The 24540-nt window shown below is 42.1% G+C and overlaps 5 protein-coding genes across 7 annotated transcripts; 4 read left to right on the plus strand and 1 right to left on the minus strand.

Moving 5' to 3' along the window:
* Window positions 1-332: 332 nt before the first annotated feature.
* On the plus strand, window positions 333-6295 carry coro1cb (coronin, actin binding protein, 1Cb). Of its 2 annotated transcripts, none has more exons than XM_061073950.1 (10): window positions 333-530; window positions 2035-2157; window positions 2420-2549; window positions 2752-2933; window positions 3070-3189; window positions 3566-3670; window positions 3761-3906; window positions 4724-4781; window positions 4901-5143; window positions 5563-6295. In XM_061073950.1, exons 1-10 carry the CDS (start codon window positions 333-335, stop codon window positions 5683-5685), a joined length of 1428 nt encoding a protein of 475 aa, XP_060929933.1. In that variant the 3' UTR covers window positions 5686-6295. The 2 variants fall into 2 exon arrangements, with proteins under 2 accessions (XP_060929933.1, XP_060929941.1); XM_061073958.1 differs by having other exon boundaries at window positions 5566-6295.
* Window positions 6296-8209: 1914 nt separating this feature from the next.
* Window positions 8210-11104, plus strand: selplg (selectin P ligand). The gene is made up of 2 exons (XM_061075807.1): window positions 8210-8309; window positions 8735-11104. The coding sequence occupies exon 2, from the start codon at window positions 8751-8753 to the stop codon at window positions 9978-9980; it is 1230 nt and encodes a 409-aa protein (XP_060931790.1). The 5' UTR covers window positions 8210-8309; window positions 8735-8750; the 3' UTR covers window positions 9981-11104.
* A 2492-nt stretch (window positions 11105-13596) lies between these two features.
* tmem119b (transmembrane protein 119b) lies at window positions 13597-14874 on the plus strand. Its single transcript, XM_061075312.1, has one exon. It carries the CDS (start codon window positions 13597-13599, stop codon window positions 14647-14649), a length of 1053 nt encoding a protein of 350 aa, XP_060931295.1. The 3' UTR covers window positions 14650-14874.
* A 558-nt stretch (window positions 14875-15432) lies between these two features.
* Window positions 15433-22665, minus strand: LOC133007669 (iron-sulfur cluster assembly scaffold protein IscU-like). 2 transcript variants are annotated; one of them, XM_061075749.1, is made up of 6 exons: window positions 21943-22665; window positions 18267-18483; window positions 16672-16785; window positions 16287-16397; window positions 16112-16190; window positions 15433-16019 (listed from the first exon to the last, which is right to left on the minus strand). In XM_061075749.1, exons 1-6 carry the CDS (start codon window positions 21963-21965, stop codon window positions 15928-15930), a joined length of 636 nt encoding a protein of 211 aa, XP_060931732.1. In that variant the 5' UTR covers window positions 21966-22665; the 3' UTR covers window positions 15433-15927. The 2 variants fall into 2 exon arrangements, with proteins under 2 accessions (XP_060931732.1, XP_060931731.1); XM_061075748.1 differs by lacking the exon at window positions 21943-22665 and having other exon boundaries at window positions 18267-18706.
* On the plus strand, window positions 21663-23091 carry LOC133007653 (chemerin-like receptor 1). The gene is made up of 2 exons (XM_061075747.1): window positions 21663-21733; window positions 21854-23091. Exon 2 carries the CDS (start codon window positions 21864-21866, stop codon window positions 22881-22883), a length of 1020 nt encoding a protein of 339 aa, XP_060931730.1. The 5' UTR covers window positions 21663-21733; window positions 21854-21863; the 3' UTR covers window positions 22884-23091.
* Window positions 23092-24540: the final 1449 nt, after the last annotated feature.

Here is a 24540-nt window from a genome sequence, read left to right on the forward strand (position 1 = left end):
CCTAAGATAAGGAGGTAAACACAGCTGGAGGACAAAAAAACAGCGTCTCATGTTTTCCAGTAGTCAGAGCTGATTTATTTGCTTTGCATGCACAGGAACAAACTGAGTCACAGGGAATAAATGTAATCTCACATCAGACAGGCGGTGCTGGCTGGACGCCCAACGTTCCCCTTCCAGGTTTCCTCAGCAGGCTCAGCGGTGACAGAAGGATGCTCACTTCAGGATTATATATCTGCCACTTTCCGGTTTTGTGCTTTTTATACAAAAAGGTGTTGTAAAAATGTTCCTGGAGCTGCAGCTTAATGTTCTCGCTCTTATTTCTCTCCCCAGATATGTTGCGGCGAGTTGTGCGACAGAGCAAGTTCCGTCATGTCTTCGGTCAGGCCCAGAGGAACGACCAGTGCTATGATGATATCCGCGTCTCCAGGGTCACATGGGACAGCTCCTTCTGCGCCGTCAACCCCAAGTTTGTGGCCATCATCATCGATGCCAGCGGGGGAGGAGCATTCCTTGTACTTCCTCTACAAAAGGTCAGATGCTGTGCTACGCTCCCTCTTGTTTGAGACATGAAAAAGCTTTTGTTTGGTTTTTAGCTCCATTGCAGAAGAACTGTAAGGACCAGATTTGCACAACCCAATAAAAATTTCAATAGGAATGAGTTCACTCAAGGTCCGAGTACAGCGTCCCTTCCTAATCTGTGAGGCTGCTGTAATACACTCAGATCAGCTGACACCAACAAGCAGTACATCACGATTCAAATCTCTGCTCCTCAAATCTGCTCCTCAAGGCTGTTTTGGAGGTTTTAGTTCTGCTCTGGTGGTTAATGAACCACAACTGCTCCGTCTGTGCCTCTGCTCAGGCAGACTTCATGTCATATGTCCCTCTTTACATATTAGAAATACAATTAATATCCAAATGTATGTGGTAGTTACTCCTCTGAATGAGTATTTTTCTGAAAGCTCTGGTGCCATCTGGGTAGAGCACACCCGCCCACTAACTGTGAAATGATTTTCTTTATTCTCACATGGGCTCACTCTGATATTTTCTTGACATTTAACTTGGGGGGTCTTGTAGGAAAAGTTCCATAAAGATCCTGAGCAAGGGTCCAGACCCTGCCTGAAAGCAACTTATTAAAAGTTCTATTCTAATGGCATGTTGTTGTTTGTTTTATCTTAACCATTCTGACTGTAACCATACTCATATTGGCTTTAACCAACAGATAGGGTTAAACATCTGTGAAACACTGTCTCTTGAAGCTGGGAACAGAGGGTGTAAATCAGAGGCTGGAGCAGTGCACTGTCATATTCTAGCATTCAGAACATGTGCTGAATCAATTCTCTATAGGTGCGGTCGTCAGTGCTCTGCTGCTGTGACCTCGTGCTGCTGAACCCTGAGGCTCAGATCTGTAGTAAAACCCCCAGATAATCAATGTGTAAATCTGCCTGTTAGTAAAGGGAAGTGATTTGTATCCTGTTACACTTCCCCCATTCAGGACATGATATCTACAGATGCGGGGGGGGGGGGGGGGGGCTCTGACAGGATTGTAGGCCACTGGGTTAATGAATTTATATTGCACACACTGTGTAATGCACTGACTGTAAGTTTGGGATTCTCTAGTATCCATCCCTGATGAGAATGGATCATCACAGTAAAAACATGTTAACTGTGTGCTCATGTGACAATGACGTTTATATAATCAAGTCTCGATGACTCTGCCGTCAACCGTGAATTTACTTTTCAGGTTTAGCACCTTAAAGTTTAAGTTCAGTGTAATTTGAAACTTCCCTCTTCTCTTTTAGTCGTTTACCACAATTAAATACATTTTGGGGAAATAATTGGTTGAAGTGTTACTTCCTCTTTTTCATTGTTTTACAAACTAGATGTTGTTTAATATTAGAATGAATACAGTTTGAGTTGACGTCTGTTTTTTGAAAATGTCATTTGATTGTTCTGTAGCCACGTATGAAGTCGGTTGTTAAATAAAGCTCAGAGCCTTTAACCCCTTTTTAACAAACTGCCCTCTCTTCTTTTTAGACCGGCCGCATAGACAAGGTCTACCCGGCAGTATGTGGTCACACGGGCCCGGTGTTGGACATCGACTGGTGCCCTCATAATGACCTTGTCATTGCGAGCGGCTCCGAGGATTGCACAGTCATGGTAAAGTCACAGTTAATCTCTAAATAGCATGTGATGCATGTGAAGATTCCTTCACAGTTTATTATGCTAGTGCTATTTATGTGTATATCACATATGAATACTTGGAATACCTTATTGTGTCATACAATTTCCTGTTATTTATAAATCTTTTTTAAGCTGTAATGTCAAGTATATGTTGACATCAATATATTTCAATCACTTCTTCAGTGTTTTCCTGGCTGTATGTAAAGCTGCTAATTTTTATTTCTTTCTTCTCATGTAGGTTTGGCAGATCCCTGAGAACGGGCTGGAGAATCCCCTCTCAGAGCCCGTGGTGGTGTTAGAGGGCCACTCCAAGAGGGTGGGCATCGTGTCCTGGCATCCCACCGCTCGCAACGTTCTCCTCAGCGCAGGTAAGCGTCGACTGGAGCCTCCGCTTCGTCCTCTGCCCTAAAGCGGTCTGCCATTTGTCCACTGTGCACAGCTGAACTCCATATCTGTCCAACTCTCTCAGGCTCCGCCCTCTGTCGTGTTGCTTTGTGTGATGCAGATTTCCTAAAAATACACTTGGAAACAGAGGTGTGTGCAGTCAGGCCGTGTGTGTGTCCATTTTAGGGTGTGACAACCTGATCATCATCTGGAATGTGGGCACGGGACAGGCCATGATCAACCTGGAGGACATGCACCCTGATGTCATCTTTAGTGTCAGCTGGAACCGCAACGGCAGCCTGCTCTGCACTGCCTGCAAGGACAAGAAGGTCCGCGTCATCGACCCCCGCAAGAAAAAGATTGTGACCGTAAGTAGAAACACTGAGGGGATTTTTTACATTTTTTGCTGGGGGGACAATATGATTGACGTGTGGAATAATGTTTCCCAGAGTCAGCGACCACGCAGCCATGGCCATTCTGACCGGTGTTTTTGTGTGTTTTCAGGAGAAGGACAAAGCCCATGAGGGAGCTCGACCAATGAGAGCCATCTTTTTAGCAGACGGAAAGCTTCTGACCACCGGATTCAGCCGCATGAGCGAGCGCCAGCTAGCCCTGTGGAAAAGTGTACGTCACTGTGGAGAGTCCCTTTTTCAATGTCACAGAAACATTGGAATCCACACGACACTTAGAGCTTTGGAAGCGATGTTCAACTTTCATAGAACTTTGATTTGTACAGCCGCCTGTCCGAGATACACACAGATCAGCAGGTAAACTGGTTTCAGTGTTGAGGCTGATCAGACGACCAATTTGTGTCTCTAGCCTCTTTGCTCCAGCAGGGGGCGTTGAATTCACAGAGAAACCCTTTATTGTCATTTGTGACAATATTGTCAGAATTATCGGCAGAAATTACGTTTTAATCATTAATCACAGGCAGTAAATTATACAACTCAAGGTTCCGCTGAACTGTGACAATAATTCAAATGTGATCTTATGTTACCAGGACAACATGGATGAGCCGATAAACGTTCAAGAGATGGACACCAGTAACGGAGTCCTGCTGCCCTTCTACGACCCCGACACCAGTGTCGTCTACCTGTGTGGAAAGGTGAGAGGCTCGTGAAATGAAGATACATCTGTGTTGTTTCCAATAACCAGATTCACAGACTCACACTCGGCTCTGACCCTCTGTCCTCAGGGCGACAGCAGCATCCGGTACTTTGAGATCACAGACGAGGCGCCGTTTGTTCACTTCCTCAGCACCTTCTCCACCAAGGAGCCTCAGAGGGGCATGGGCTACATGCCCAAAAGAGGCCTGGATGTCAACAAATGTGAAATCGCAAGGTAGCACATCAGCTATGTTTTTTTACTTTGTCTAGATAGTGTGGGCTCCTGTGGATTAATAATGTATATTTATTTGATATACAGTGTGATATAAAAATCTAGAAATTAGTACATAAAGCATTAAATACTCAAAAGGCACTTCTAATATAAAATATATATTTAAGTGTGTATTTACAGACGTCAGTATTCATGATTGAAAATCAACAATTACTATATATTATATCACCTCAATATTAACAGCTATGTACCACTTCAGATTGTCCAAACATTTCCTTGTTCTATCATTCTCATATTCATACAGACGACATTGGTCTTCAAATATATAACAGGCTATCTACATTTTATTGTAAAATACAATATTATAAAGTTAGAGGGGAAAGCAGCATTGAAAGCGTTCTATTTTATTCCCTTAAGAGATGTTTCTACAAAAGCAGATCAAAATTATGAAAAGCAGCAAATATTCACATTTTAAAAGCTGTGTTCAGATCAAATTAGTTATTAGTTTATTATCAATTAGTTTATTATCAATACGTTCCTATTAATTTAGTTAAAAGAAGTGTCACTCATGGTTAAACCTCTGTTGTTAAAATCCAGCTTTCAAACTTAATAATGTAGATTTATATATTAATGTTTTACATATTTTCTTTTACAAATTCAAATAAACAGATTGATATCTAGATAGTTATGACAGTAATATTAGGAAATATATTATTAAATATAGGCACCTTGTAATATGTACATGCAAGTAATAGATGGAAACACTATTGTATTCCCTTTTAGGTCAAATTAAAATGACCATAACTTCTCTTCTTGGCAGGTTTTACAAATTACATGAGAGAAAATGTGAACCTATCATCATGACAGTCCCACGAAAGGTGAGTCTGTTTCTTTTACTGTTGCTGTATATATCACGCAGTTTTCCTCTATCCACCTTTCAGCCTTTTGTACAATCCTTAATTTTCCTTGACCTTTCCTCTTCTCTCCCCCTGCCCAGTCGGATCTTTTCCAGGACGACCTGTATCCAGACACGGCCGGCCCCGACCCCGCCCTGGAGGCAGAGGGCTGGTTTGCCGGCAAGAATGGAGGCCCCATCCTCATCTCGCTCAAAGATGGCTACGTCTCCACGAAGGCCCGGGACCTGAAAGTGGTGAAGTCAAACGCCCTGGAGACCAAGGCAGCGCCGAAAGTAGAGAACACCCCGACTGTCCAGAAGCACGTCGCTGCTCCGCCCTCAGCAGTGAGTGTTGAACACCTGCACAGCACTCATGCTTCTGTCTTTAGTAGATTCTTACTAATAGTTCACTGGGATCTAACTAGGTTCTTAAAACAGATTGTGTTTCCTCCCAGTCAAACTGTTCAGAGATGTTCTTTCAGACTTGCACAGAGCTTTTTCTGCTGACATGGGCACTCTCCCATTCACAGTAATTATTATGGTTGGAACAATTCACAGAAGTTATGGATCAGCACATACTTTGGTATTTGGGTCACAATTCAGTGGAGCAGCAAAGGAAAATGTGAACAGCTCCAGGTCTTCGAGGCCCGTGAAGTCCCTGCTTATTTTCCCCGAGATTAATTACTAGATTATATTTGATAATCTACAAAGTAAATACACAAGTCCTACAAAGATTTTTAGTTAACTCTCTGTGAATGTTTCAGCAGAAGATGGAAGACAAACTGGAAGAGGTACTCCGAGAGTTCAAGTCACTCAGGGACCGTGTCATCCTCCAAGACCGTCGGATCGCCAGACTGGAAGACCAGGTCGCCAAGGTCTCCATGTGAGACGTTGTTTCAGAGAGGAATCGAATGGACGGAGTCAGCCACGGCCAAATTCTCCCGATTCGGCTTCATTCAGCTCGACACCGCCCGCCCCTGCGACCGGTCCGAGCCTACATTCCAAGATGAACTTTTTATTTTTCTCATCAAGCCTCCGGTTTTACACGTTGCCCCAACACACACTGAGAAACGGAAAGAACTCTTGCAGCTCATTTTGAAGAAAGGACATTTTTTTTGTTGAAGGAAAAGTCTTAACTTCTTTTTTTTTTTTTTTTTGTTTCCAAATTGTGGTAAAACATTCTTATGTGAAGTTTGTACTTACTACTCAGAAACTGTATGTAGCATCAGTATTTCCATTGTTCTTTTTCTTGTGTTGCCAAATATGAATGGTGTGCGGTTTCATGCACTGCTTTTACATTTGTTTTCTATCCTGTTGTACATTCCGGTCACAACCTGGTAGAATGACGTAGTCGAGCTGGATTTTTTTTAAACGATAGCCGTTGAACTTTTTTCCTCCCACCAGTTTGTTCATTGATAAACCATCAGATTTATGAATGTGGAAGAATTCCTACGAAAAAACGTTTGCTTCCTGTTCTTCTGGGGATTGAAATTCAACATTGGGTTTTAAAGGGGGGGAGGGGAGGGTGGGGAGGGGGTTTGCATCTCTCTGGTGTAAATGTTGTGCAAATGTAGTGGTGCCTCTTGTCACTGTCAAGGGTCAAACTAAAAGTCGCCCTCTCCAGTAGTTCGGTGTTGGGAAGGGACCACTCACCCAGCTTGTGTTTCACTGAACCCCCTGACAAACAGTTCTGTGCACATAATAAAGATTTTACACACGGAAACCTCCTTTTTTGCCTTTTCTTATCTATACACACATATCCTTCCTCTGGCATCAGATGTGGATCTGAAATCTCTTGAGTTACACAGAGAAGAAACACGGACAATGGAAGCTGGTAAAATGTGGTAATTCTACTTTTATCGATCTGAATACTTCTTCCACTGCTGAAGCACATTTGTCTTTCAAGATGAGATGAATCTTTATTGATCCCCATGAGGGAAGTTCAGGTATTACAGCAGCCCGAGTACAGAACTACAACTGTTGTGGATGGAAGAAGAAGAAGAAGGAGGTGGGTACGTGTAACATTACAACTCAGAAACAACATAACATTACTTTAATTATTCATTACTATTACTGCTATTTATTTGGGTAAACCTGTTGTTAAAAAAATAAATTATATCATGAACTTTTTTTCAAATGACTTCAGAGCCTTAGGTGACAACTTTAAATAACTCGTCAAGAGATATTTGATTCAAAAACGACATCACCAATTATCTAAATGATCTAAACTGGTCTCATTAAGCATTCAAGCTATTGCTCGTTCATACCTACATTTCCCAGAATACTTTCAGAGTTGTGGTTAAAACTGTGATCATTTTGGAGCATTCAATTTGTGCTCATGTTGCATCATATCTCAACCAGAGAGGAGCAAATAATAACAACAGCTTCAGTTAGTTGTACCTAATAAATTGCTTATTGTACTGTATATAATGCAATAACAATAAACTGAAAAAGTGATATATAAGTTTGCATGTAGACAGATAATTAACACCTGGGTTGAAAGTCACTTTCACAACATGTTTTTGAATATTGTCAACATGGCAACGTTCAAAACACTCAACGATTTTCATCTTCCTCTGCAGTTTTTCCACAACCACATCTCAGTGTGACTCATTAGAACAGGAAGTGACGGTTATGATTTTCAAACCAGAGAAGCCTTTTTTATTTCCTGTCTGTGTGTAACTAAAGAGGCCGAGCATTAGCCGCCTCGCTGTTATGTAACAGTCACAACAGCCATGTTGCCAACACAACACACTTCAGGTTGATTGATTGAATAAATTAACTTTCAGGTGGATTGTTTGTAGTTTGAATAGATGTTGGCAGCTTCAGTGGAATCCTTCCCTGATAGAATTATATTAGTTCAGGTTACAACGCTTAAAAAGAGACACAGCTATAACTATAACATAAACATTTTATTCCTATTTGTTTCTGAATTCACATTGTAATTTTTAAATACCCTGCACAGTGGTTTGGAGGCAATTCAAAATTAAGATGTATGTTTTACTGTGTCTCTTACTGTTATCATCATATTTAAAAAATGTTACGAATGAATAAAGAGAAAAGGGCGAAAAGATATAGTTATTATTTGCTTTATGATTCTTTCTTTTACTCATGTACTTGTCTGGCAATTCCCTGATGCACTTATATCTATGTAATTAACATAAGATGAAGAGGTGTTTTTTTATAACTACAATAACTATTAATAATTTATACACTACGATAAACTTACATAACAAAAATAACCTTGTGATATATTTGAGCGTTGAGAAGGAAATGGCAAAGTGTTTAGGGAAGTGTGTGTTTGTATCCGTCAATCTGAAAATGTTTCATAGCGCTGCTTTTTTTCGGAGGGGTGGTGCACATTTCCTGTTTCTTGTCTCAGGCAGTGCAACAATCAGTCGGCATGTCAGAGCTCTGAGGATGTTTCTTACACAGCGGCTGAAATGAGCTGAAGTCAACTCTGGTTGTTTTGAATCCCTCACGTCCATCGACCTGCTTCTCCAGCAGTGAGGTAAGACACATTTAAAACCTGCGATCTGTCTGAATGTCTCTGGCTATGAGGGCTGATGCCATCAGATAAAATCACTTTTTGAAAAGAAAAGTTTCACCAAAGGAAAAACATGTATTGAGGTTTGTTTACTTCCTACCTTAGATCCTTGTTTACCTCTTAACTTTGACATTTCAGACCTCACACAACTTCACATCTTCTTTTGTATAGAAAGTTTTTTCAGGAAGTTTGAGTTTTACTCCACAAACGTTGCAGTTCTGTGTATTTCTCTGTTAAAATGGAGCAACGGGTGTGGTGAAAGACTTATGACGGTTTCATCATAAGACATATGACACATCGATTTTCCCCCATAGCGTGTCACCTACTCTTATCCCCCAGCAGCTTTGTGCAGTAGATCCTGTGAACATGAATCCGTTCTTCTGTTTCAGATCTTTTTACTCAACGATGATGCGTCTCAGCTTGAAGGCCTGTCTGCGTCTGCTATGTGGAATATCTGTGTTGTTCTCCGTGGAAGGGGAGATCACCTCCATCACAGAAACAAGCAGCCAGGCGGCTACTGCTGCACCAAACACGGCAAACATGCTGCTCACCTCTGCACACAAGGAAGCAGAGACGCAGGCTGCCACCTTGGATCGTTCTGTGCCTCACAATCCTGCAGAAGTCACGGCGACAGCTCACACCTCTGTTTCACACACAGCAGAAACAGAGGAGGCAGTTGCAAGCAGCTCAAACGGCAGCACGGCTGGTTTGGTTGTTGTGACCACAGCAGCAGCAGCAGCAGCAAGTAGCTCAGGACCACCGACGCTTCAGACCCCGACAGCGGTGACCACAGCTCGGCCTACAGGTGATGCACAAACTCCCCAAGATACGACAATCTCTGAAACGGTGAAACCTACAGAGGATAAGACACAGCGACCATCATCCACCACCTCCACCGACGGGACTTCTCCTGAAACCACCTCTGCAACATCGCTGCGCCTCACGTCCACGACTAACCCAGAGGTTACATCAGGTTTATCTCCCAGCACCACCTCTCAGACATCACATACCAGTCCCTCATCTTCTACTGGGACTGTCACAAACCCTGCCTCCGAGGTATCTGACACCACTTCTTCACCTGTCACGACGACAAAGACCCTCACCACCAGCAGCTCTGAGAGTTCAGCCTCGTCTCACTCTCCCACTGAGTCTCCCACCGACAGCTCCTCCAGCTCCACCTCCCTTGTCTCCACCAGTCCGGCAGCTATCTTTCCCAAGAGGTTGCCAATCCCATGGACCACAGCAACTCCAGCAAACACAGCAGCACCTTGTAAAGTCTCAAAAGTCCCACCCAGCCCCTCTGAGGGCCACCCGTGCTCCACCCGCGGCACGAAGAACCACTGCCTGATCGCCATCGCCTCTCTGGCTGTGTTGGCCTGCATCTTCATGGTCTCCACCATCATCCTGTGCACCAAGCTGTCATCCAGGAGATACAAGGTCAGGAGGCCCAAGGAGTCGACTGAGATGATGTGCATCTCCACCCTGCTGCCCGAGGAGGACTTCATCTACACAAGGCACCGCACCCCCATCGCCAACGGGGTGCTGGTGTTCCCCGGTGGCAGAGACAGCGACGAGGACGGAGGAGATAACGTGACCCTCAGCAGCTTCCTGCCAGAGAACGACCGTTATGTTTAGAGACATTTGTCAGACCTGCAGTTTGTGGAAGGTCTGAGGAATTATTGAGAACTCAAAGCTCTTAACAGTCCCAGTCATTCACTTCAAACTGCACTTTTTCCTTTCCAGCCCAGACGTTAGGGCCAGTTTGGGATTCAGCATCTTGCCCCCAAAAAAAACTTCAGAACGCAGCCTGGGGGAGTCAGGGATCGAACCGCCGACCTTCCTCTCTACCTCCTGAGCCAAGATCAGGCTGTTGTCAGTGATGTGGAGACAGTTGCTGTTTTAATAATATATGCTTCCTCTTTGATGTTGGTGGTTAGGCTTCAGTGCATGCTCCTGCAGGAAGTACAGACAGAAACCACACACACACTTTGTTTTATTATCTCACACTGAAGGCTGAACGCTTGGATGAGGATCATGATCATAGATTTTATTTGTCTGAGCCTTGATTGTATTTCACTCAGGAAGACTGGTTTTGTCACAGACACTGGTCTCTGGTCCCTCTGAGGCTTTATCACATTAATGGAGTATTTTATTTTGTTGATGACAAACGTTATGTGTCTCTGAACGAGTGAATGTTTGTTTTGAAATGCAGTTTGTGGGATAATTTATTAAAGGAGAATTGTATTTAATGTTTTAGTTCAATGCTTTTTTTTTCATGGGTCTGTTATTGCTTCATAATTTTTCACAAACTTCCTGAAAAGAAGTCTATAATAAGGACAAAGGTCAAAGCACTTTTAGTTCAGAGGCTGTGTTGAGTTGAGAAAAATAAATTTGAATAAAGGAAATCTACTCGAGGGCTGATGGATCCAAAAAACCTCAGAAGTCTGATGAGGAGCCTCGTGCTCGAAGCATCACTGGTAAATTAATCCTTTAACAGGAACTTTAGGTTTACGCAAAAGTTTTAAAGAAGTCGCCCATTCATTATCTATACCACTTATCCTTAAACAGCCACCTACATGGGCCCCTGTTCAAAAAAGACATGAACGGCCTATTGACGAGGTTAAAGGTCATAGGGAGTCCTGGAGCCTGGAGCTGACATTGGTACAGTTTGAGCCAGGATTCAAACCTAGAACCTTTCTGCTCCATTTAGACCGAAACAAACAGGCAGCCTGGGTAATTGGAGCTGATAATTCTGTGGTTTAGCATCTTTTTTGCTGAAAATGTCCAAAATAAAAGCTGAAATAAAAAAAATACATAAAAAAAGACTTGTTGAAGGTTTCATCCCTGTTGTCTGTGACCTTAAGTCACTTCCTTTATTTGTGAAAGGCTTGATATTAAATTCACTTCCCTTCCTGTGAAACGAAAACAGAGAATCCTGCATACTTATTAGGGCCCCGTGAAGCCATGCTTTATTTTTCTTTCTCCTCCTTTCTCTTTTATATTTTTTTTTCTTCATACTCAGCAAAGGGCGTCAGGACCAGACACCGGTGACTCTCAGCAGAGCCTGGACGAATGTAAACCTGGAGGATGGCGGACGCTCATCTCCTGCTCCTCGGTGACCATATAAAGCTCGACTTGTCTTTGACTGATCACAAACAACGTCCACGTGCCAGAAACACATCCGTGCACGTACACACACACACACACACACGATCCCTCACAGGCTCACACTCACACGCTGCGTTGTGTCCCCAAAGTGGTCACACACACCATGTGAGTTTAATTGCCTGATTCTGAGGGAAAAAAAGTGGAGAAACACAACACGTTGTTTCAAGCGGCCTCAGTCGTCTGCAGCCCCCCCCCCCCCCCCCCCCCCCCTTCTCCTGGCTGTCCACACAGGAAACATTAACCTCTTCCTGCATTGACCGGTCACTCATTCAACCCACTCTCAGTCTGACTCCTTCTATTTTAACCCTCAGAGGTTTTGTTTTAAGTCGTCAGAGGCCGAGGGGTTAGAGGGGAGGCCGGGCCGCCCACCAGAGCAGGAATCCTGGAGACATGAGAAGTTGCTGATGCTGATGATGTCTGAGCCACAAAGAATTCACTTCAATTTTTTGTCGTCTCCGTCCAACACATCCAGCCAGCCACACATAAGGGTGCAGGAGAGGAACCCTGCCCCCACAGCTCATAATAAACTCCTGCCTGTAACAAGAACAATCTGTGTGTAGGCCGGAGAGCCCAGACACTCTCTGGGAAACTGAAGAGGGGGAGGAGGAGAGCAGAGGAGAAGCAGAAGGAGGGATTTGTCCCTGTGTTTTTTTTTTTGTTGCACTATCCAGACAAACCTCCAGCCCTGAAATCTGAAACTGCAGAAGTTGCGTGGCTCGCCGAGCAGTCGCTTCACTGTTAGTTCACTTTTTCCAGACTGGTTTCACTCGTCCTCCCATCAGACGCCAACTGAGACGCTTCTTCAGGACAGTGAGTGAGATGTTTTGTAGTTGTTTTTGTGTGTCTCTTTCTCTCAACTCTTTGAGTGTTGCATGGTCCAGCTGAACTGGGCTGTCTTGGCATCATCTTGGCTCAGGTGATAGTTTGAAGTGATGTGACAGCATCGTGATGCCGCCACTCTCCAAGAGCACGGCTATAAAAACTTAAAGGCCATATTTTGAGTCTGTTTTAAACATTAAAATGGACAAAAACTGAATCTAGCTCATTCCTATTCAGTTTATTATTGTTTCTTCTTATCTGCCTCCTCCTGTGTGTTTTATGTGTGTGTGTCTGTGTGTGTGTGTGTCTGTGTGTGTCTGCGTGTGCGTGTGCGTGTGTGTGTGAGAGAGATTGCACAGGCATGTGTGGCTGTGTTTATTTGGTCTGGGTTGAGAAGGTGATTAATTTTGGGAGGGAAAAAAGAAAAAGACCATTCCTTCTCCAGATGAGAGCAGTTTCATGTTGCTCCATGCAGCTCGAACACAGACGCAGCAGATTGAGGATCAAAGTGACACAGACAAAGTAAAAACAAAGAACTTCACCAGACTGATGCTGGGCTTAATGGGTCACTGCAACTATCCACCGATATTCTGCGTTTTATTGAACATTTTTAACTCTGGGTGAAGAAACATGTGCTTAGGCTGTAGAAATGTTTTACACAGATGTCTTCACCATATTGATCCTTGCTTCTCCATGTAAATAGGATCTAATCCAGGTTTATGTATCTCATGTTTTACTATTACATTTGAGTTACAATATCAAAAGACTTATTCTTGATGTTTCCAGACTTCTCAGAGAATCAGTGATCAAAATGATTCAGTCTGCTGCAGAAATGTTAATGCATTTCCCTTTGTTGTGCCTAAAGTAATGAAACCCGGATATAACTCATAATAAGATCCATCTGTAGTTGCACTTCTGGCTACATCCTCTCCGAGTTTAGAAACAGTGGCACAACTTGAAAGATGGATGAAAGATCTTTCTTTTTTTTCTTTATCCTGCAACAGACTGAATATTTTTCCTCCAGATGGTCAGAGGAGTCTCTGAGGATTCTGGGAACATACTGGGAACAGTGGCGAGCATTGTGAAACAACCTGGGTTTTTCTAAGATCCTTTTCTTTTTCCAGAGAAAACAGATGCTCTCCTCTGAGACTCCAATGTAAAGCCAAAACATGAGATGCACAGATTATCTTTACATATGGAGCTGACATTCCAGTCACTGACGTTCATTGTTATTTACAGATCCTGTGGGGACACCATGCTCCCGATGGGCCTTCGTCAGATCGGCGCGTGTTTGGTGTTTTGCCTCAGCTGCTGTTTGGCCACGCCTCTACCTTTTTCCAGTTCTCTGGAGGGAAGTACAGATGAGGAAGACCTCAGTAACTTTGCTTCCTCCCTGCCCACCAGCTACCTTTTCTCTGTGCCCCAAACCACACCTGCTGGCCCCACCCATGTGGAAACTGACTTCCTGAGTCAGGTTGTGAACTTCCTGGAGGAGAACATGCTCCTCATCCTCGTCACAACCTCCTTCATCCTCCTCATCTTCTTTATCATCTGTGGGGCAGTATTCATGAGCCGCAGGCGAAAGGTCAACGCCTACTACCCTTCCTCCTTCCCCTCCAAAATGTACGTGGACCACAGGGACAAAACCGGAGGTACAAAACCCTTTAATGAAGTGCCAGAGAAACCTGCTCCCGAGCAGGAGAGTGAGCCTGTGGACTCTCACAGGCAGCTCCAGGCCGACATCATGAGGGCCGCCAAGAGGCTGCGGACGCCAAATAAATCTGTAGACGCTGCAGAGGGAAGTGGCAGCAGTCAGAAAGCAGCAGACCACAGTCCTGGAGACAGCTCTAAGACATGTGCCAGCGTCCTGGATCCGCAGCTGCCAAGTTTCCCTGAGGAGAAGGCGCCATGCGAGCTCCTCAACATGGAAGAGGCAGCAGCAGCAGCAGGAGGCAGCACTGAGCTGAGCTGTCCTCCAGAGCAACCACAGCCAAGAGATGAACCAGAGCAGCCACAACAACAAGGAGATGATCCAGAGCAGCCACAGCCACAAGGAGATGATCCAGAGCAGCCACATCCAGAGGGAAATGATCCAGAGCAGCCACATCCAGAGGGAAATGATCCAGAGCCACAGCATCCACATGAAGATGTTCCAGAGCAGCTTCATCCAGAGGGAGATGATCCAGAGCAGTCACTTCCAGAGGGAGATGATCCAGAGCAGCCTTTGATTGGCAGGAGTCTGCGGCCCTCCTCCATGCATATCCACAATGACTCTGCAACGCTCCAGCTGATCGCAGGAGAGAAAACCGCCTTCTGATTCCTCTCAACACTATGAACTGACTCTATAATCCACTTTGAATCCACTAGTGGCAATTTGTCCATAAATCCTCAAAAAAAATTTACAGATTTACAGATTGACATCACTTGATTTGACGTATTTTGTCCAGTGAGGGGAAGATGATGTGCAGCAGAGCTCACCAACGACTGGTTTTATCACTATGACATTTTATCTGCTACAAACAATATTTCCTTTTATGAACATGTGTTTTTGTTATATCCTTTCAAAATGGCTGCACAGCTAGAGATTGTGGAGCTGGTATGCTCCCCCTGTGTCTCTGTGGGTTTTCTCCAGCTTCTTCCCACAGTCCAATGACATGCAGATTGACGTTAAGTTAATTGGAGACTCTAAATTATTTAAGTGTGAGTCGTTGTTTGTCTCTGAGTGACACCCAGCGACCCTCAAAGCAGACAAGTGTTATGGTTAAGGGATGGATGGGGGGGTCACTTTAGTAAACATGTAGTCCTATGTGGCCCATTATCTGTACTTCAGTGCATAAACATTAAATACTTTAAGAACTATAACTATAATTTATGACAACCGCTTTTTAGCATCGGTTTTAATTCTAAATCCCACCTTGACATGTTACAGCTTATACATAACCAGTGTTTATAACAGACGCATTTCATTCGAGTGATCCACATCCATAACTACTATATTATGATTTTGCATAATTTACTAAATAAGATACCTGCATGTTTAACGTGAAAAACATCTTATTATTCAGGAGGTTTCAAGTCATTAATTGCACTCAAAGCAAAAGATGATTCAGGATTTTTTTTATTGCAGATTTTCACAGAATCATTTCTAGATACTTACATATATTACACTCAAAACCAGTGGACCCTTTCATGGTTTCTAGCAACGTCGCTTGGTTGCATATATATTAAAGGTCAAAGCTTAGGGTGCAGACAGGATACATAATCAGCTCTTAGCTTTAATCGATATCTCCATCACACCTTTCACGACTCTCTCCTCGCGCTCGACAATCTTAAAATATTTCACAATCTCAAAAATAAGGCTCAACTTTGTACCAACCGCTCACAGCAGTGCTCACATTGTGCGTTTAAGTGACAGGCTAAAAGGGTAAGAGGGCGCAGGGCTGGCCACAGACTAAGCCTGGTGTACCACTGCTACAGAGGGTTGACAATGGTGGACTTGTTATCAACGTATTTGGTGTGTGCGTGTTTCAGTACTGTAGGAAGGTGAACTACAGCTACTTCTCTCCCTGGCAGCAGGAAGCAAGTGGAGGTGGGTTTAAATGCTGGCCCTGACTGCCTCCTGCTGGTCGTCCTGCTGCTTGAGGCGATAGTCAGCCAGAGCAGCCTTGATGGCATCCTCTGCAAGCACTGAAGGGGAACAGGAAATAAAGGGTGAATATACACGAGTGGAGCAGTTTGTAAAAGAAGACAATCATGACAGGAATCTGCCGAAGACTTACTGGAGCAGTGAAGTTTAACCGGAGGAAGACTGAGCTCTCTGGCAATGTCAGTGTTCTTTATTGTCAAAGCTTCATCCACCTGAAAAATAAAGAGCAAAAACCTTGCTGGTCAGTGGGCAGAAGAAGAAAACAAGAAATGGGAAACAAGAGTCATGTCTGTTTTGTTATCACTCACAGATTTGCCCTTCACCCACTCGGTGGCCAGAGAGCTGGAGGCGATGGCAGAGCCGCAGCCGAAGGTTTTGAACCTGGCATCCACAATCTTCCCCTGGTCATCCACCTCAATCTATCGGGATGAGAGAATTCATAGTTTTACTGCAAAGTGATCATTTCATTATGAGCCAAGTAATAACTACGTGTTTAGCCTAAATCATAACAGGGAAATGATTTATAGCTGTTAAACTATTAGTCAAAGACTTGAGCCAGCTACTTGGTGAAATAAGAATATTTAGTCTATCAGTGCTCTCTGTGTTGTTCTGCCACTTGTGATTTGTTATTATAATCCATCTCTAAAACCTGTCTATGCACACTAAAGGCTGGGATCCATCCATCCATGGTACCTGGAGCTTCATTACATCTCCGCAGGCTGGAGCTCCCACCAAACCAGTCCCAACATTCCTGGAGTTTTTGTCCAGCGAGCCGACGTTTCTTGGGTTCTCATAGTGATCCACCACCTTCAGAGGAAAGAGAGGAATTAAAATCAGGGTGGGACTTGGGAAAATTTTGAGAGTAAATCATAACACCGAAATAAATCAGAAGAGCCCAGACATCAGCAGCATCCTGGAATGTTTTTTTCCCATTATGATACAATCACAAAATGTCTATAAATCGTGTTTATCGCTGTTATACAACGATGCATTTCCTCCATTGTGTAAGGGACACTGAAATAAACAGATTAGGGCTGGACGTCATTGTCCACTACACCAACTCCTGCACCCCCCCTCCTTCCTCAGTTCCTGCTGAGTCACTCTGACCAGGACAACACGAAGCGGCTTAGTCCGTCATTCAATACAGCAAATTTCATGTGATGTGAGATTTTGGGATGTTTCTCTTTTTGTTCACTTTCAAAACTGACTTTCAGCTTTTTATATTTATTGTTATGATGTAAGGACCATTTTTTTTATTAAAAATCTTTATTTTAGAGCTTTTTGTTATATTTTCACAAACACAAGGGATAACAAACCATCTCTGTTTACAGGCATAAATCAACTCAACCTAAATGTTTGTAAGATTCTGATTCCCACAACTCACGACACAAAATGTGCTTCACTATCAAGAATAAATACACAGCTCTCCTGCATGTATTACAGAACGTTCTCATGTAGTCTTACACAATGTGCACCTTCACCATCCTGACGGCCCTTAAAGCCTATTAATGGGATGTGATTCAGGTCTCAAAGCTGTGGCAGTGGACAGCTGAAGGGCAGATAAGTGACCTTACTTTAGTATTCCACTATCTAACAGATTAAATAATGTTTACTTAATTTATTTATTGTGCTGTTAAGTCACATGTATCCGTATCTGTCAAACTCCCCTCGGTTTTAGATGAAGCTCATATGGAAGCAGATTTATTCTTATGACATGTTTAGGGTAACATTTTATTTTAAAACTAATTGAATACCTTATAGAATATAATTTACGACCTGTAATACCATTATTGACTAGATCCACATGTTTTCTCACGCTTTTGAGGGTTTATTCACTGTTTAACCTTTTCAAACTTGGACTTCTCTTTTATGTCTTTTATTATATAACACTTTGATCGACTGGTTGATTCTTTTTGAATACAGCTGACTTGAGTATTTCACGTTCACACAGGCCGAAACCAGCTTAAGAGTAATTTGGTGTCGTTACATCACCCTGCAATATGTAACAGTAATGGCCTAATGATATAACTGATTAAATCAACGAGACCTGGACTCGGATAAAGGTCATAACACACACAGATGGATTAATTAACTAATAAGGCTTGTTCTGTTTTGTAATAAACATTCCTGCTAGGTGAGCTAGCGTGTTGTGGCTAGCTCCATCGCAGCACAGCAACTTCTCCGTGGGAATGTTTGTAAACAAAGGTCAAACCGCAGCCAACACACACAAACACACAAACTAACAGCACCAACGCAGACACACACACACACACGCTGGGTGTCGTTACCTTCTTGTGGTAGCAGCACTGGGTGATGAACTCCGGGGCAGAGAGCCTGCGGGTGAGCAGAGCCAGAGGACTGAGACACTTGTTCATCACGGTGGTCGCCATGTTGGAGAGCGGAGCAGTAGTGACGCAGTTCGGAAGAGAAGTGCAGCTAGAGCCCGGACCGCGAGATACGTCACTGCCAGGGGGCGGGGTCACACTGACGTGGCGTGCGCATGCGCTGTGCAGGTAAACAACACTGGGGGTAAACATCCTCTCGTGACTGCTGCAACCTGCGACTTATAACTTGTCCTCTACGTCACTTCTACAAAATGGTTTTTACTCCATTTTCTTTCTTTCATTTTCTAACTGCACAATCCAGTCTCTGGTGTTTACTTACAACCTATTGTTCAATCCCTCCCCTGGTGCTTATAGGGTTATTTTTGTTTTCCTATTTTTTATAGTTTTTAAGCTACTTGCACAAATATATGGAGGACCATACATGACATAAGTATAAATAAATAAATAAATAAATAAATAAATGTAGATATAAATACAGAAATAAATAAATAAATAAAAAAAGGAAATAAATTAATAAATACAGAAATAAAAATAAATACGTTACTAACAACAGAAATAAATAAATAAATGTCTTAAATATATTTGCACATTTATTTATTCCCTGATTTATATTTTTCACGTTTTCAATCACCTTATGCTAATGAGAAAGGCGGGCCTAACCGCAGTCTCATGCAGGATTGGTCACAGGAGTGTAATGATCCAGCCTTTCAATGCTGACTGGTGTCCAGTAGCTGTTTGCAGTGTTGAGCCATGAAGCAGCTGATCTCTGAGCAGATTGGACCAGAGAAACTCGGTGTTTTCACTGTTTTCACTGTTTTACAAAGTCACTCAGCGGCTGCTTCGCGGTGAAGAGCTCAAATCTCAGTCACTGCTTCTGTCTCTGTGCGAGTGCGTGTCACTGAGGGGTGGAGCCCCGGTGCCTGTGTGTGCGTGTGTATAGCTCAGTTGACCAATCCTGCTCGAGACTGAGTTTGGGACCTCCTACCTCATTTACTTATGAGACAATTAAATGTTGAAATATAAATGTGTTGAAAAAAATAAAAGTTGAAATAAATGTGGGAATAAGTTTAACACATTTATTCATTTATTTATTTATCTATCGCAACTTTTATGTATTTCAACATTTATTTAATTCCACATTTAATTGTCTCATATGTAAATGAGGTAGGAGGTCCCAAACTCAGTCTCGAGCAGGATTGGTCAACTGAGCTATACACACACGCACACACAGGCACAGGGGCTCTGCACCCCTCAGTGCCACACACTCGCACAGAGACAAAAACTGAGACTTGAGCTCGTCACCTCGATGCAGCCTCTCAGTGACTTTGTAAAACAGTGAAAACACAGAGTTTCTCTGGTCCCATCTGCTCAGAGATCAGCTGCTTCATGGGCAGAGCAGAAGCTGAAGGTGGTTTGTACCGAGCAGGAGTTTCTGTTTCCTCCTCCTCTCTGCTCTCTCCTTGTGCTCAGGAGAACACGAGACGTGACGCTCACAGTCAGGATTACTGACACCTTAATCATCCCAATAAAAAATAACCTGAACTAACCCTCTGAACTTGAACTAGTTCATTTTAAGTGTGAACTGGCACAACACTGCAAACAGCTACTGGACACCAGTCAGCATTGAAAGGCTGGATCATTACACTCCTGTGACCAATCCTGCATGAGACTGCGGTTAGGCCCGCCTTTCTCATTAGCATAAGGTGATTGAAAACGTGAAAAATATAAATCAGGGAATAAATAAATGTGCAAATATATTTAAGACATTTATTTATTTATTTCGGTTGTTAGTAATTATTTTTTTATTTCTGTATTTATTAATTTATTTCCTTTTTTATTTATTTATTTATTTATTTATTTCTGTATTTATATCTACATTTATTGATTTATTTATTTATACTTATGTCATGTATGGTCCTCCATACAAATACACCTCAGCAAATTCCTTGTATGTGTAAACCTGCTTGGCCATAAAACAAGATTCTGCTTATATTTTTTACGGTTTACTTATATATCCTTTTATCATAAATACTGCATGCTCCTTATTATGACTTAATTGATGTTTATTCCTGACTCCCCTCTGGCTGCTGTGACGCTGTAAATTTCCCCTCTGTGGGACTAATAAAGAATTAACTTATCTTATCTTATCTTAGAGGTTCAGTGTGTAGAATTTAGTGACAGCTGGTTGGGGAAGTTGCATGTTGCAGCTGAATACCCCTCACCTGACCTTCCCCTTCCAATAATGAAAGAGAAAAACACGGTGGCCTCCGTAGAGAAGACAAGTTCCGGTTTACATATAAAGAATTTGAATATAAAGGATCCATCGATGGGTAAAGAAAAGAATAATTCGTACAATTTAGATGAAACACACTCGTGAAAACATCACTAGGATTAGTTAATATTCAATTTCTGCCAATAGATCCCTGTCGCCTAAATCTTACCCACTGAACCTTTAAAAAAGACTGTGTAAGATGTTCTTTATTTCTTCATCAGAATCCTGCTCTAATAGGATAACTTTTACTTATTTTATTAGATTTTATATAGTTTTTAATATGTTTCTGTATCAGATAAAGATTGTGGCCTTCAATATGTTTTCTTTTTTTCTTTCTATTCTGCAAAGTTAGTACTATCACATTGTATACTTCGGTTGTAGTGATTATGACTACAATATGGTAATGATTTTTAAATATAAATGTGAATTTAAAACTTTTGGTTGCAATTTTAAACATGGTTTTATCTTACCTTATAAAATTACCCTTATATGTCGTCTTGCAATGCTAACAAAAGTCGTGTCACATATAAGGATGTTTAAAGGTCAGTGCTATTGCATAAATGGATCATGTGATTTTTTGGGGAACTACAGAGAAATGCTTACTAAGGCCATAAATACTTGATGGGGATTTTCAGCGCAACTGATTAAAGACACAATAGCTACAATTACGGATAGTGATTCATATTAAAATAGAGAGAGAGTGTTTTTTTTCTTTACAAATTATTAATTTAGTTTTAAATGCAAAATTATGATACGTGAGTTTAAAGGGGGACTCTACAGACCCTTGGTCAATGAGTCTTTTTGTGTTACTGTGTGAAGGGGATCCCAATGTGAGATTACATCAGTGGGCTGTTGTAAGACTCAACAAACTTTTATATTTATTTTATCCTCATTCATAAAACCTCTTAAACTCCTTAAATGGTGTCACCATCAAACACAAACTACGTTTTCAATAATGAGTCAGACTAGTTATTAGAAACTAACTTGTTCCATTGCGTAATAATATCTCATTGTTTTCCTCATTTTACCTTAAGTCAGTAACTCTGCCCAGGAAGCAGAAGAGAGAAGTAGCTTCCAGCCGCTGGGTGTTTCAGTACGAAGGCATCAGAACAGTGATCGCTTCCACATTGACACAAACGTGAGTATTTAAAACCTCTTTCATATGATAATCTCAAGGTTTTTCTTTGTGCTTAAATAGTAAAACTGCTATAATTATCTATGTGTTTATGGAAACAAGACTCTGTGCTTAATATTACAGGAAAACAAGCATGGATGTGGATTATAAAGAATATGAGGATTATACGCCAGAAAATGAAACTGAGAACGTCAATGCCACCCCTACCGTACTCATGAATATCAGCAGCTCTCATTCTTCGTTGTCACATGCTCTAGTGGTATTCAATATCCTTATAACTGTCATTGGCCTCATCGGAAATTCAGTCGTTATCTGGATCTGTGGATGTAAAATGAAAAGAACGGTGATCACTATTTGGTACATCAGTCTGGCCATTTCAAACTTTTTGTTCTGTGTATTTCTGCCCCTGGAGGTTTTCTACAGAATAACCTTGCACTGGCCTTTCGGACTGCTCTTGTGCAAGTTCACCTCCTCCGCCCTGTTTCTCAACATGTACAGCAGTGTGTTTCTGCTGGTTCTGATCAGCACTGATCGCTGCGTGATGATTCTATTCCCCATTTGGTCACATAACCACCGGTCAGTGAAGAAAGCAGTTGGAGTTGTTGTGCTCATGTGGCTCCTCTCTGCGCTCCTAACGTTGCCCTCACTCATCTACAGGCAAACTGTAGTCCACGGCTCAGTCACTCAGTGCTACACAGGCTATATGGACCACTCCAGACACAAGGCGGTTGTCCTGTCTCGGTTCATCTGCGGGTTCCTGATTCCGTTCCTAATAATTGTCGTCTGCTGCTCCGTGCTCGGTGTGAAGCTCAACACTTTGACCGTCAAGTCAACAAAGCCGTACAAAATCATGGCTGCGCTCATCTTGTCGTTTTTCTTCTGCTGGGTCCCCTACCACACCTTTGTTCTTCTGGAGTTGGACCTCAAGTACCTCAGCCTGGAGGTTATTAAAACCGGAATGTCGGTGGGAGCCACGCTGGCCGCAGCAAACTGCTTCATATCCCCGGCTCTGTACGTCTTCGTTGGTAACGACTTTAAACGAACCCTGAAAAGGTCTCTGACATCCAGGATGGAGGAGGCAATGGCTGAGGATTTCCGTACAGTGGGTCTCAATCATTCAAGGTGTAGGTCAATGGAAGTGATCAAAACCTAAGATGGCACTTTGAGAGCGTATTCCGCCACCAAGTACCAATAGTCTCCAGAATTTCAATAAATATATACCTTTTTTGTCAGATTATCGGCTATTTGTTTGGCATTAATTTAGTGTCTTTCAATTTTGTTAAGAAAATATTCAGATTCAGATGATTTTTATTTCTAAGATTTTTTTCATGTCTACAACTGAATTTCTTTTGTGTTATAATTTTTGCGAACAGATTTAAATTGCAACTTAAATAAAGTGGAAGGCAGAATAAATTGAATGTAATGAATATGTATAATAAATCAAATATGTAACTAATTGAAAGAAAAAGAAAATGTATTTTTTTATCTTGTTATTAGAAATTATTTATCGTTCTAATCTATACATTTCCAATATGAAATATGAAATAATATGCTATTTTTGGGTTTATTTGTGTATTTGTGTTTAGTAAACTAAATAAAGATATTAAATGTTAATATTTCTATAAAAATGGTGTACTGTGTTCCATCACCACTGACGAGTAGCAGACTTCACTAACTTCACAAATCATTTTACTACAGCCAGGTTCATCACTGTTTTGGGGAGCTCCTGGAATCTTTTTAGTTGTTGTATTACCAATTTGTTTCCCATCCCACGTTTCTGTATTTGCATGTGTCGGGACTTTTTGCAGCTCATGTGATGTGAAATTGATGAAGTTACTTTTTGTAATTTGCGGTGCGTTTGGCTCTCTCGTTCTCCCTCTTCCCAGTAGTGAGCAGCTGTTTTCTGAAGTTAGACCTTGAGCAACTGTAAAATAGGCTCTGCACCAAAATCAAGCTTTCTCAGGGCCCTTTATTTGCACCATTGCATTTTGCACTATTGCACACACTTGCACTATTGTTTTTCTTGTTTCTATCTTTAGGTGTATATATATATATTTTAGATATGTGTATTTTATTTGAATTTTGAATTTTTGTATTCTCTTTATCTTGTTTTACTCTCTATATTTTTTTTATCGAGTAATTTATTATTCTGAGCATTGCTATAAGAGAGCCTGTGACCCAAGCATCTCATTGCAAGCGACTGCTTAATGAAATGGTTTTGCATATGACAATAAACTCTTGAATGAGCTCGGCGTCCCCGTGTCGGTAACCCTGTTGCACCGCCCCCACTCTTTGCAGTAAGAACCACAGACTGTGTGTAAAGAGGAAGGAACAGACAAATGAAACACTTTCTGGGTGTCACAATGTGAGCGGAATGACTTCGTGGTGAATGACTGCAGGTTTAGCCTGTCAGCTGTGTGCTGTGTGGAGCCTCCTGATTGTCAACACTGAGGGAGGCAGGAGCAACCATAGATATATATAAAGACTAGATGTCTCGTCTGCGTTGCCGGCCAACGGAGCCGGACGTCACCACATGGCGGCCATCTTGCCAAAGGCAGCTCGCTCACCCATAACATCGATTTTGAAACGGTCTAGTTTGTTATAAACGTCAGAGATGTAGTTATGACACTGCATAAATTATTACATTTTTTAGAAAATAACATAATTATTCATAATTTATGCAGTGTCATCATAACTACATCTCCGACGTTTATAACAAACCAGACCGTTTCAAAATCGGTTGAAAATTGAGCAAGTTATGGTTATTTACCACTACCAACACAATATTATGGGTGAGCGAGCAACCTCTG

The sequence above is a fragment of the Limanda limanda genome, chromosome 1, assembly GCF_963576545.1.
Source record: "Limanda limanda chromosome 1, fLimLim1.1, whole genome shotgun sequence".
In the NCBI taxonomy this organism is placed as follows: domain Eukaryota; kingdom Metazoa; phylum Chordata; class Actinopteri; order Pleuronectiformes; family Pleuronectidae; genus Limanda; species Limanda limanda.

What these genes read in the sequence shown, in the direction of transcription:
- selplg (XM_061075807.1), top strand. Translation starts at nt 8,751, where the DNA reads ATGATGCGTCTCAGCTTGAAGGCCTGTCTGCGTCTGCTATGTGGAATA.
- coro1cb (XM_061073950.1), top strand. Translation starts at nt 333, where the DNA reads ATGTTGCGGCGAGTTGTGCGACAGAGCAAGTTCCGTCATGTCTTCGGT. An exon ending in AACAAATGTGAAATCGCAAG is followed by an intron (nt 3,907 to 4,723) that starts GTAGCACATCAG and finishes TCTTCTTGGCAG; the next exon opens with GTTTTACAAATTACATGAGA. An exon ending in TCGCTGCTCCGCCCTCAGCA is followed by an intron (nt 5,144 to 5,562) that starts GTGAGTGTTGAA and finishes TGAATGTTTCAG; the next exon opens with CAGAAGATGGAAGACAAACT.
- LOC133007669 (XM_061075748.1), bottom strand. Translation starts at nt 18,515, where the DNA reads ATGTTTACCCCCAGTGTTGTTTACCTGCACAGCGCATGCGCACGCCAC. An exon ending in AGTGCTGCTACCACAAGAAG is followed by an intron (nt 16,786 to 18,266) that starts GTAACGACACCC and finishes TTTCCTCTGAAG; the next exon opens with GTGGTGGATCACTATGAGAA. An exon ending in AGTGGGTGAAGGGCAAATCT is followed by an intron (nt 16,191 to 16,286) that starts GTGAGTGATAAC and finishes TTTATTTTTCAG; the next exon opens with GTGGATGAAGCTTTGACAAT.
- LOC133007653 (XM_061075747.1), top strand. Translation starts at nt 21,864, where the DNA reads ATGGATGTGGATTATAAAGAATATGAGGATTATACGCCAGAAAATGAA.
- tmem119b (XM_061075312.1), top strand. Translation starts at nt 13,597, where the DNA reads ATGGGCCTTCGTCAGATCGGCGCGTGTTTGGTGTTTTGCCTCAGCTGC.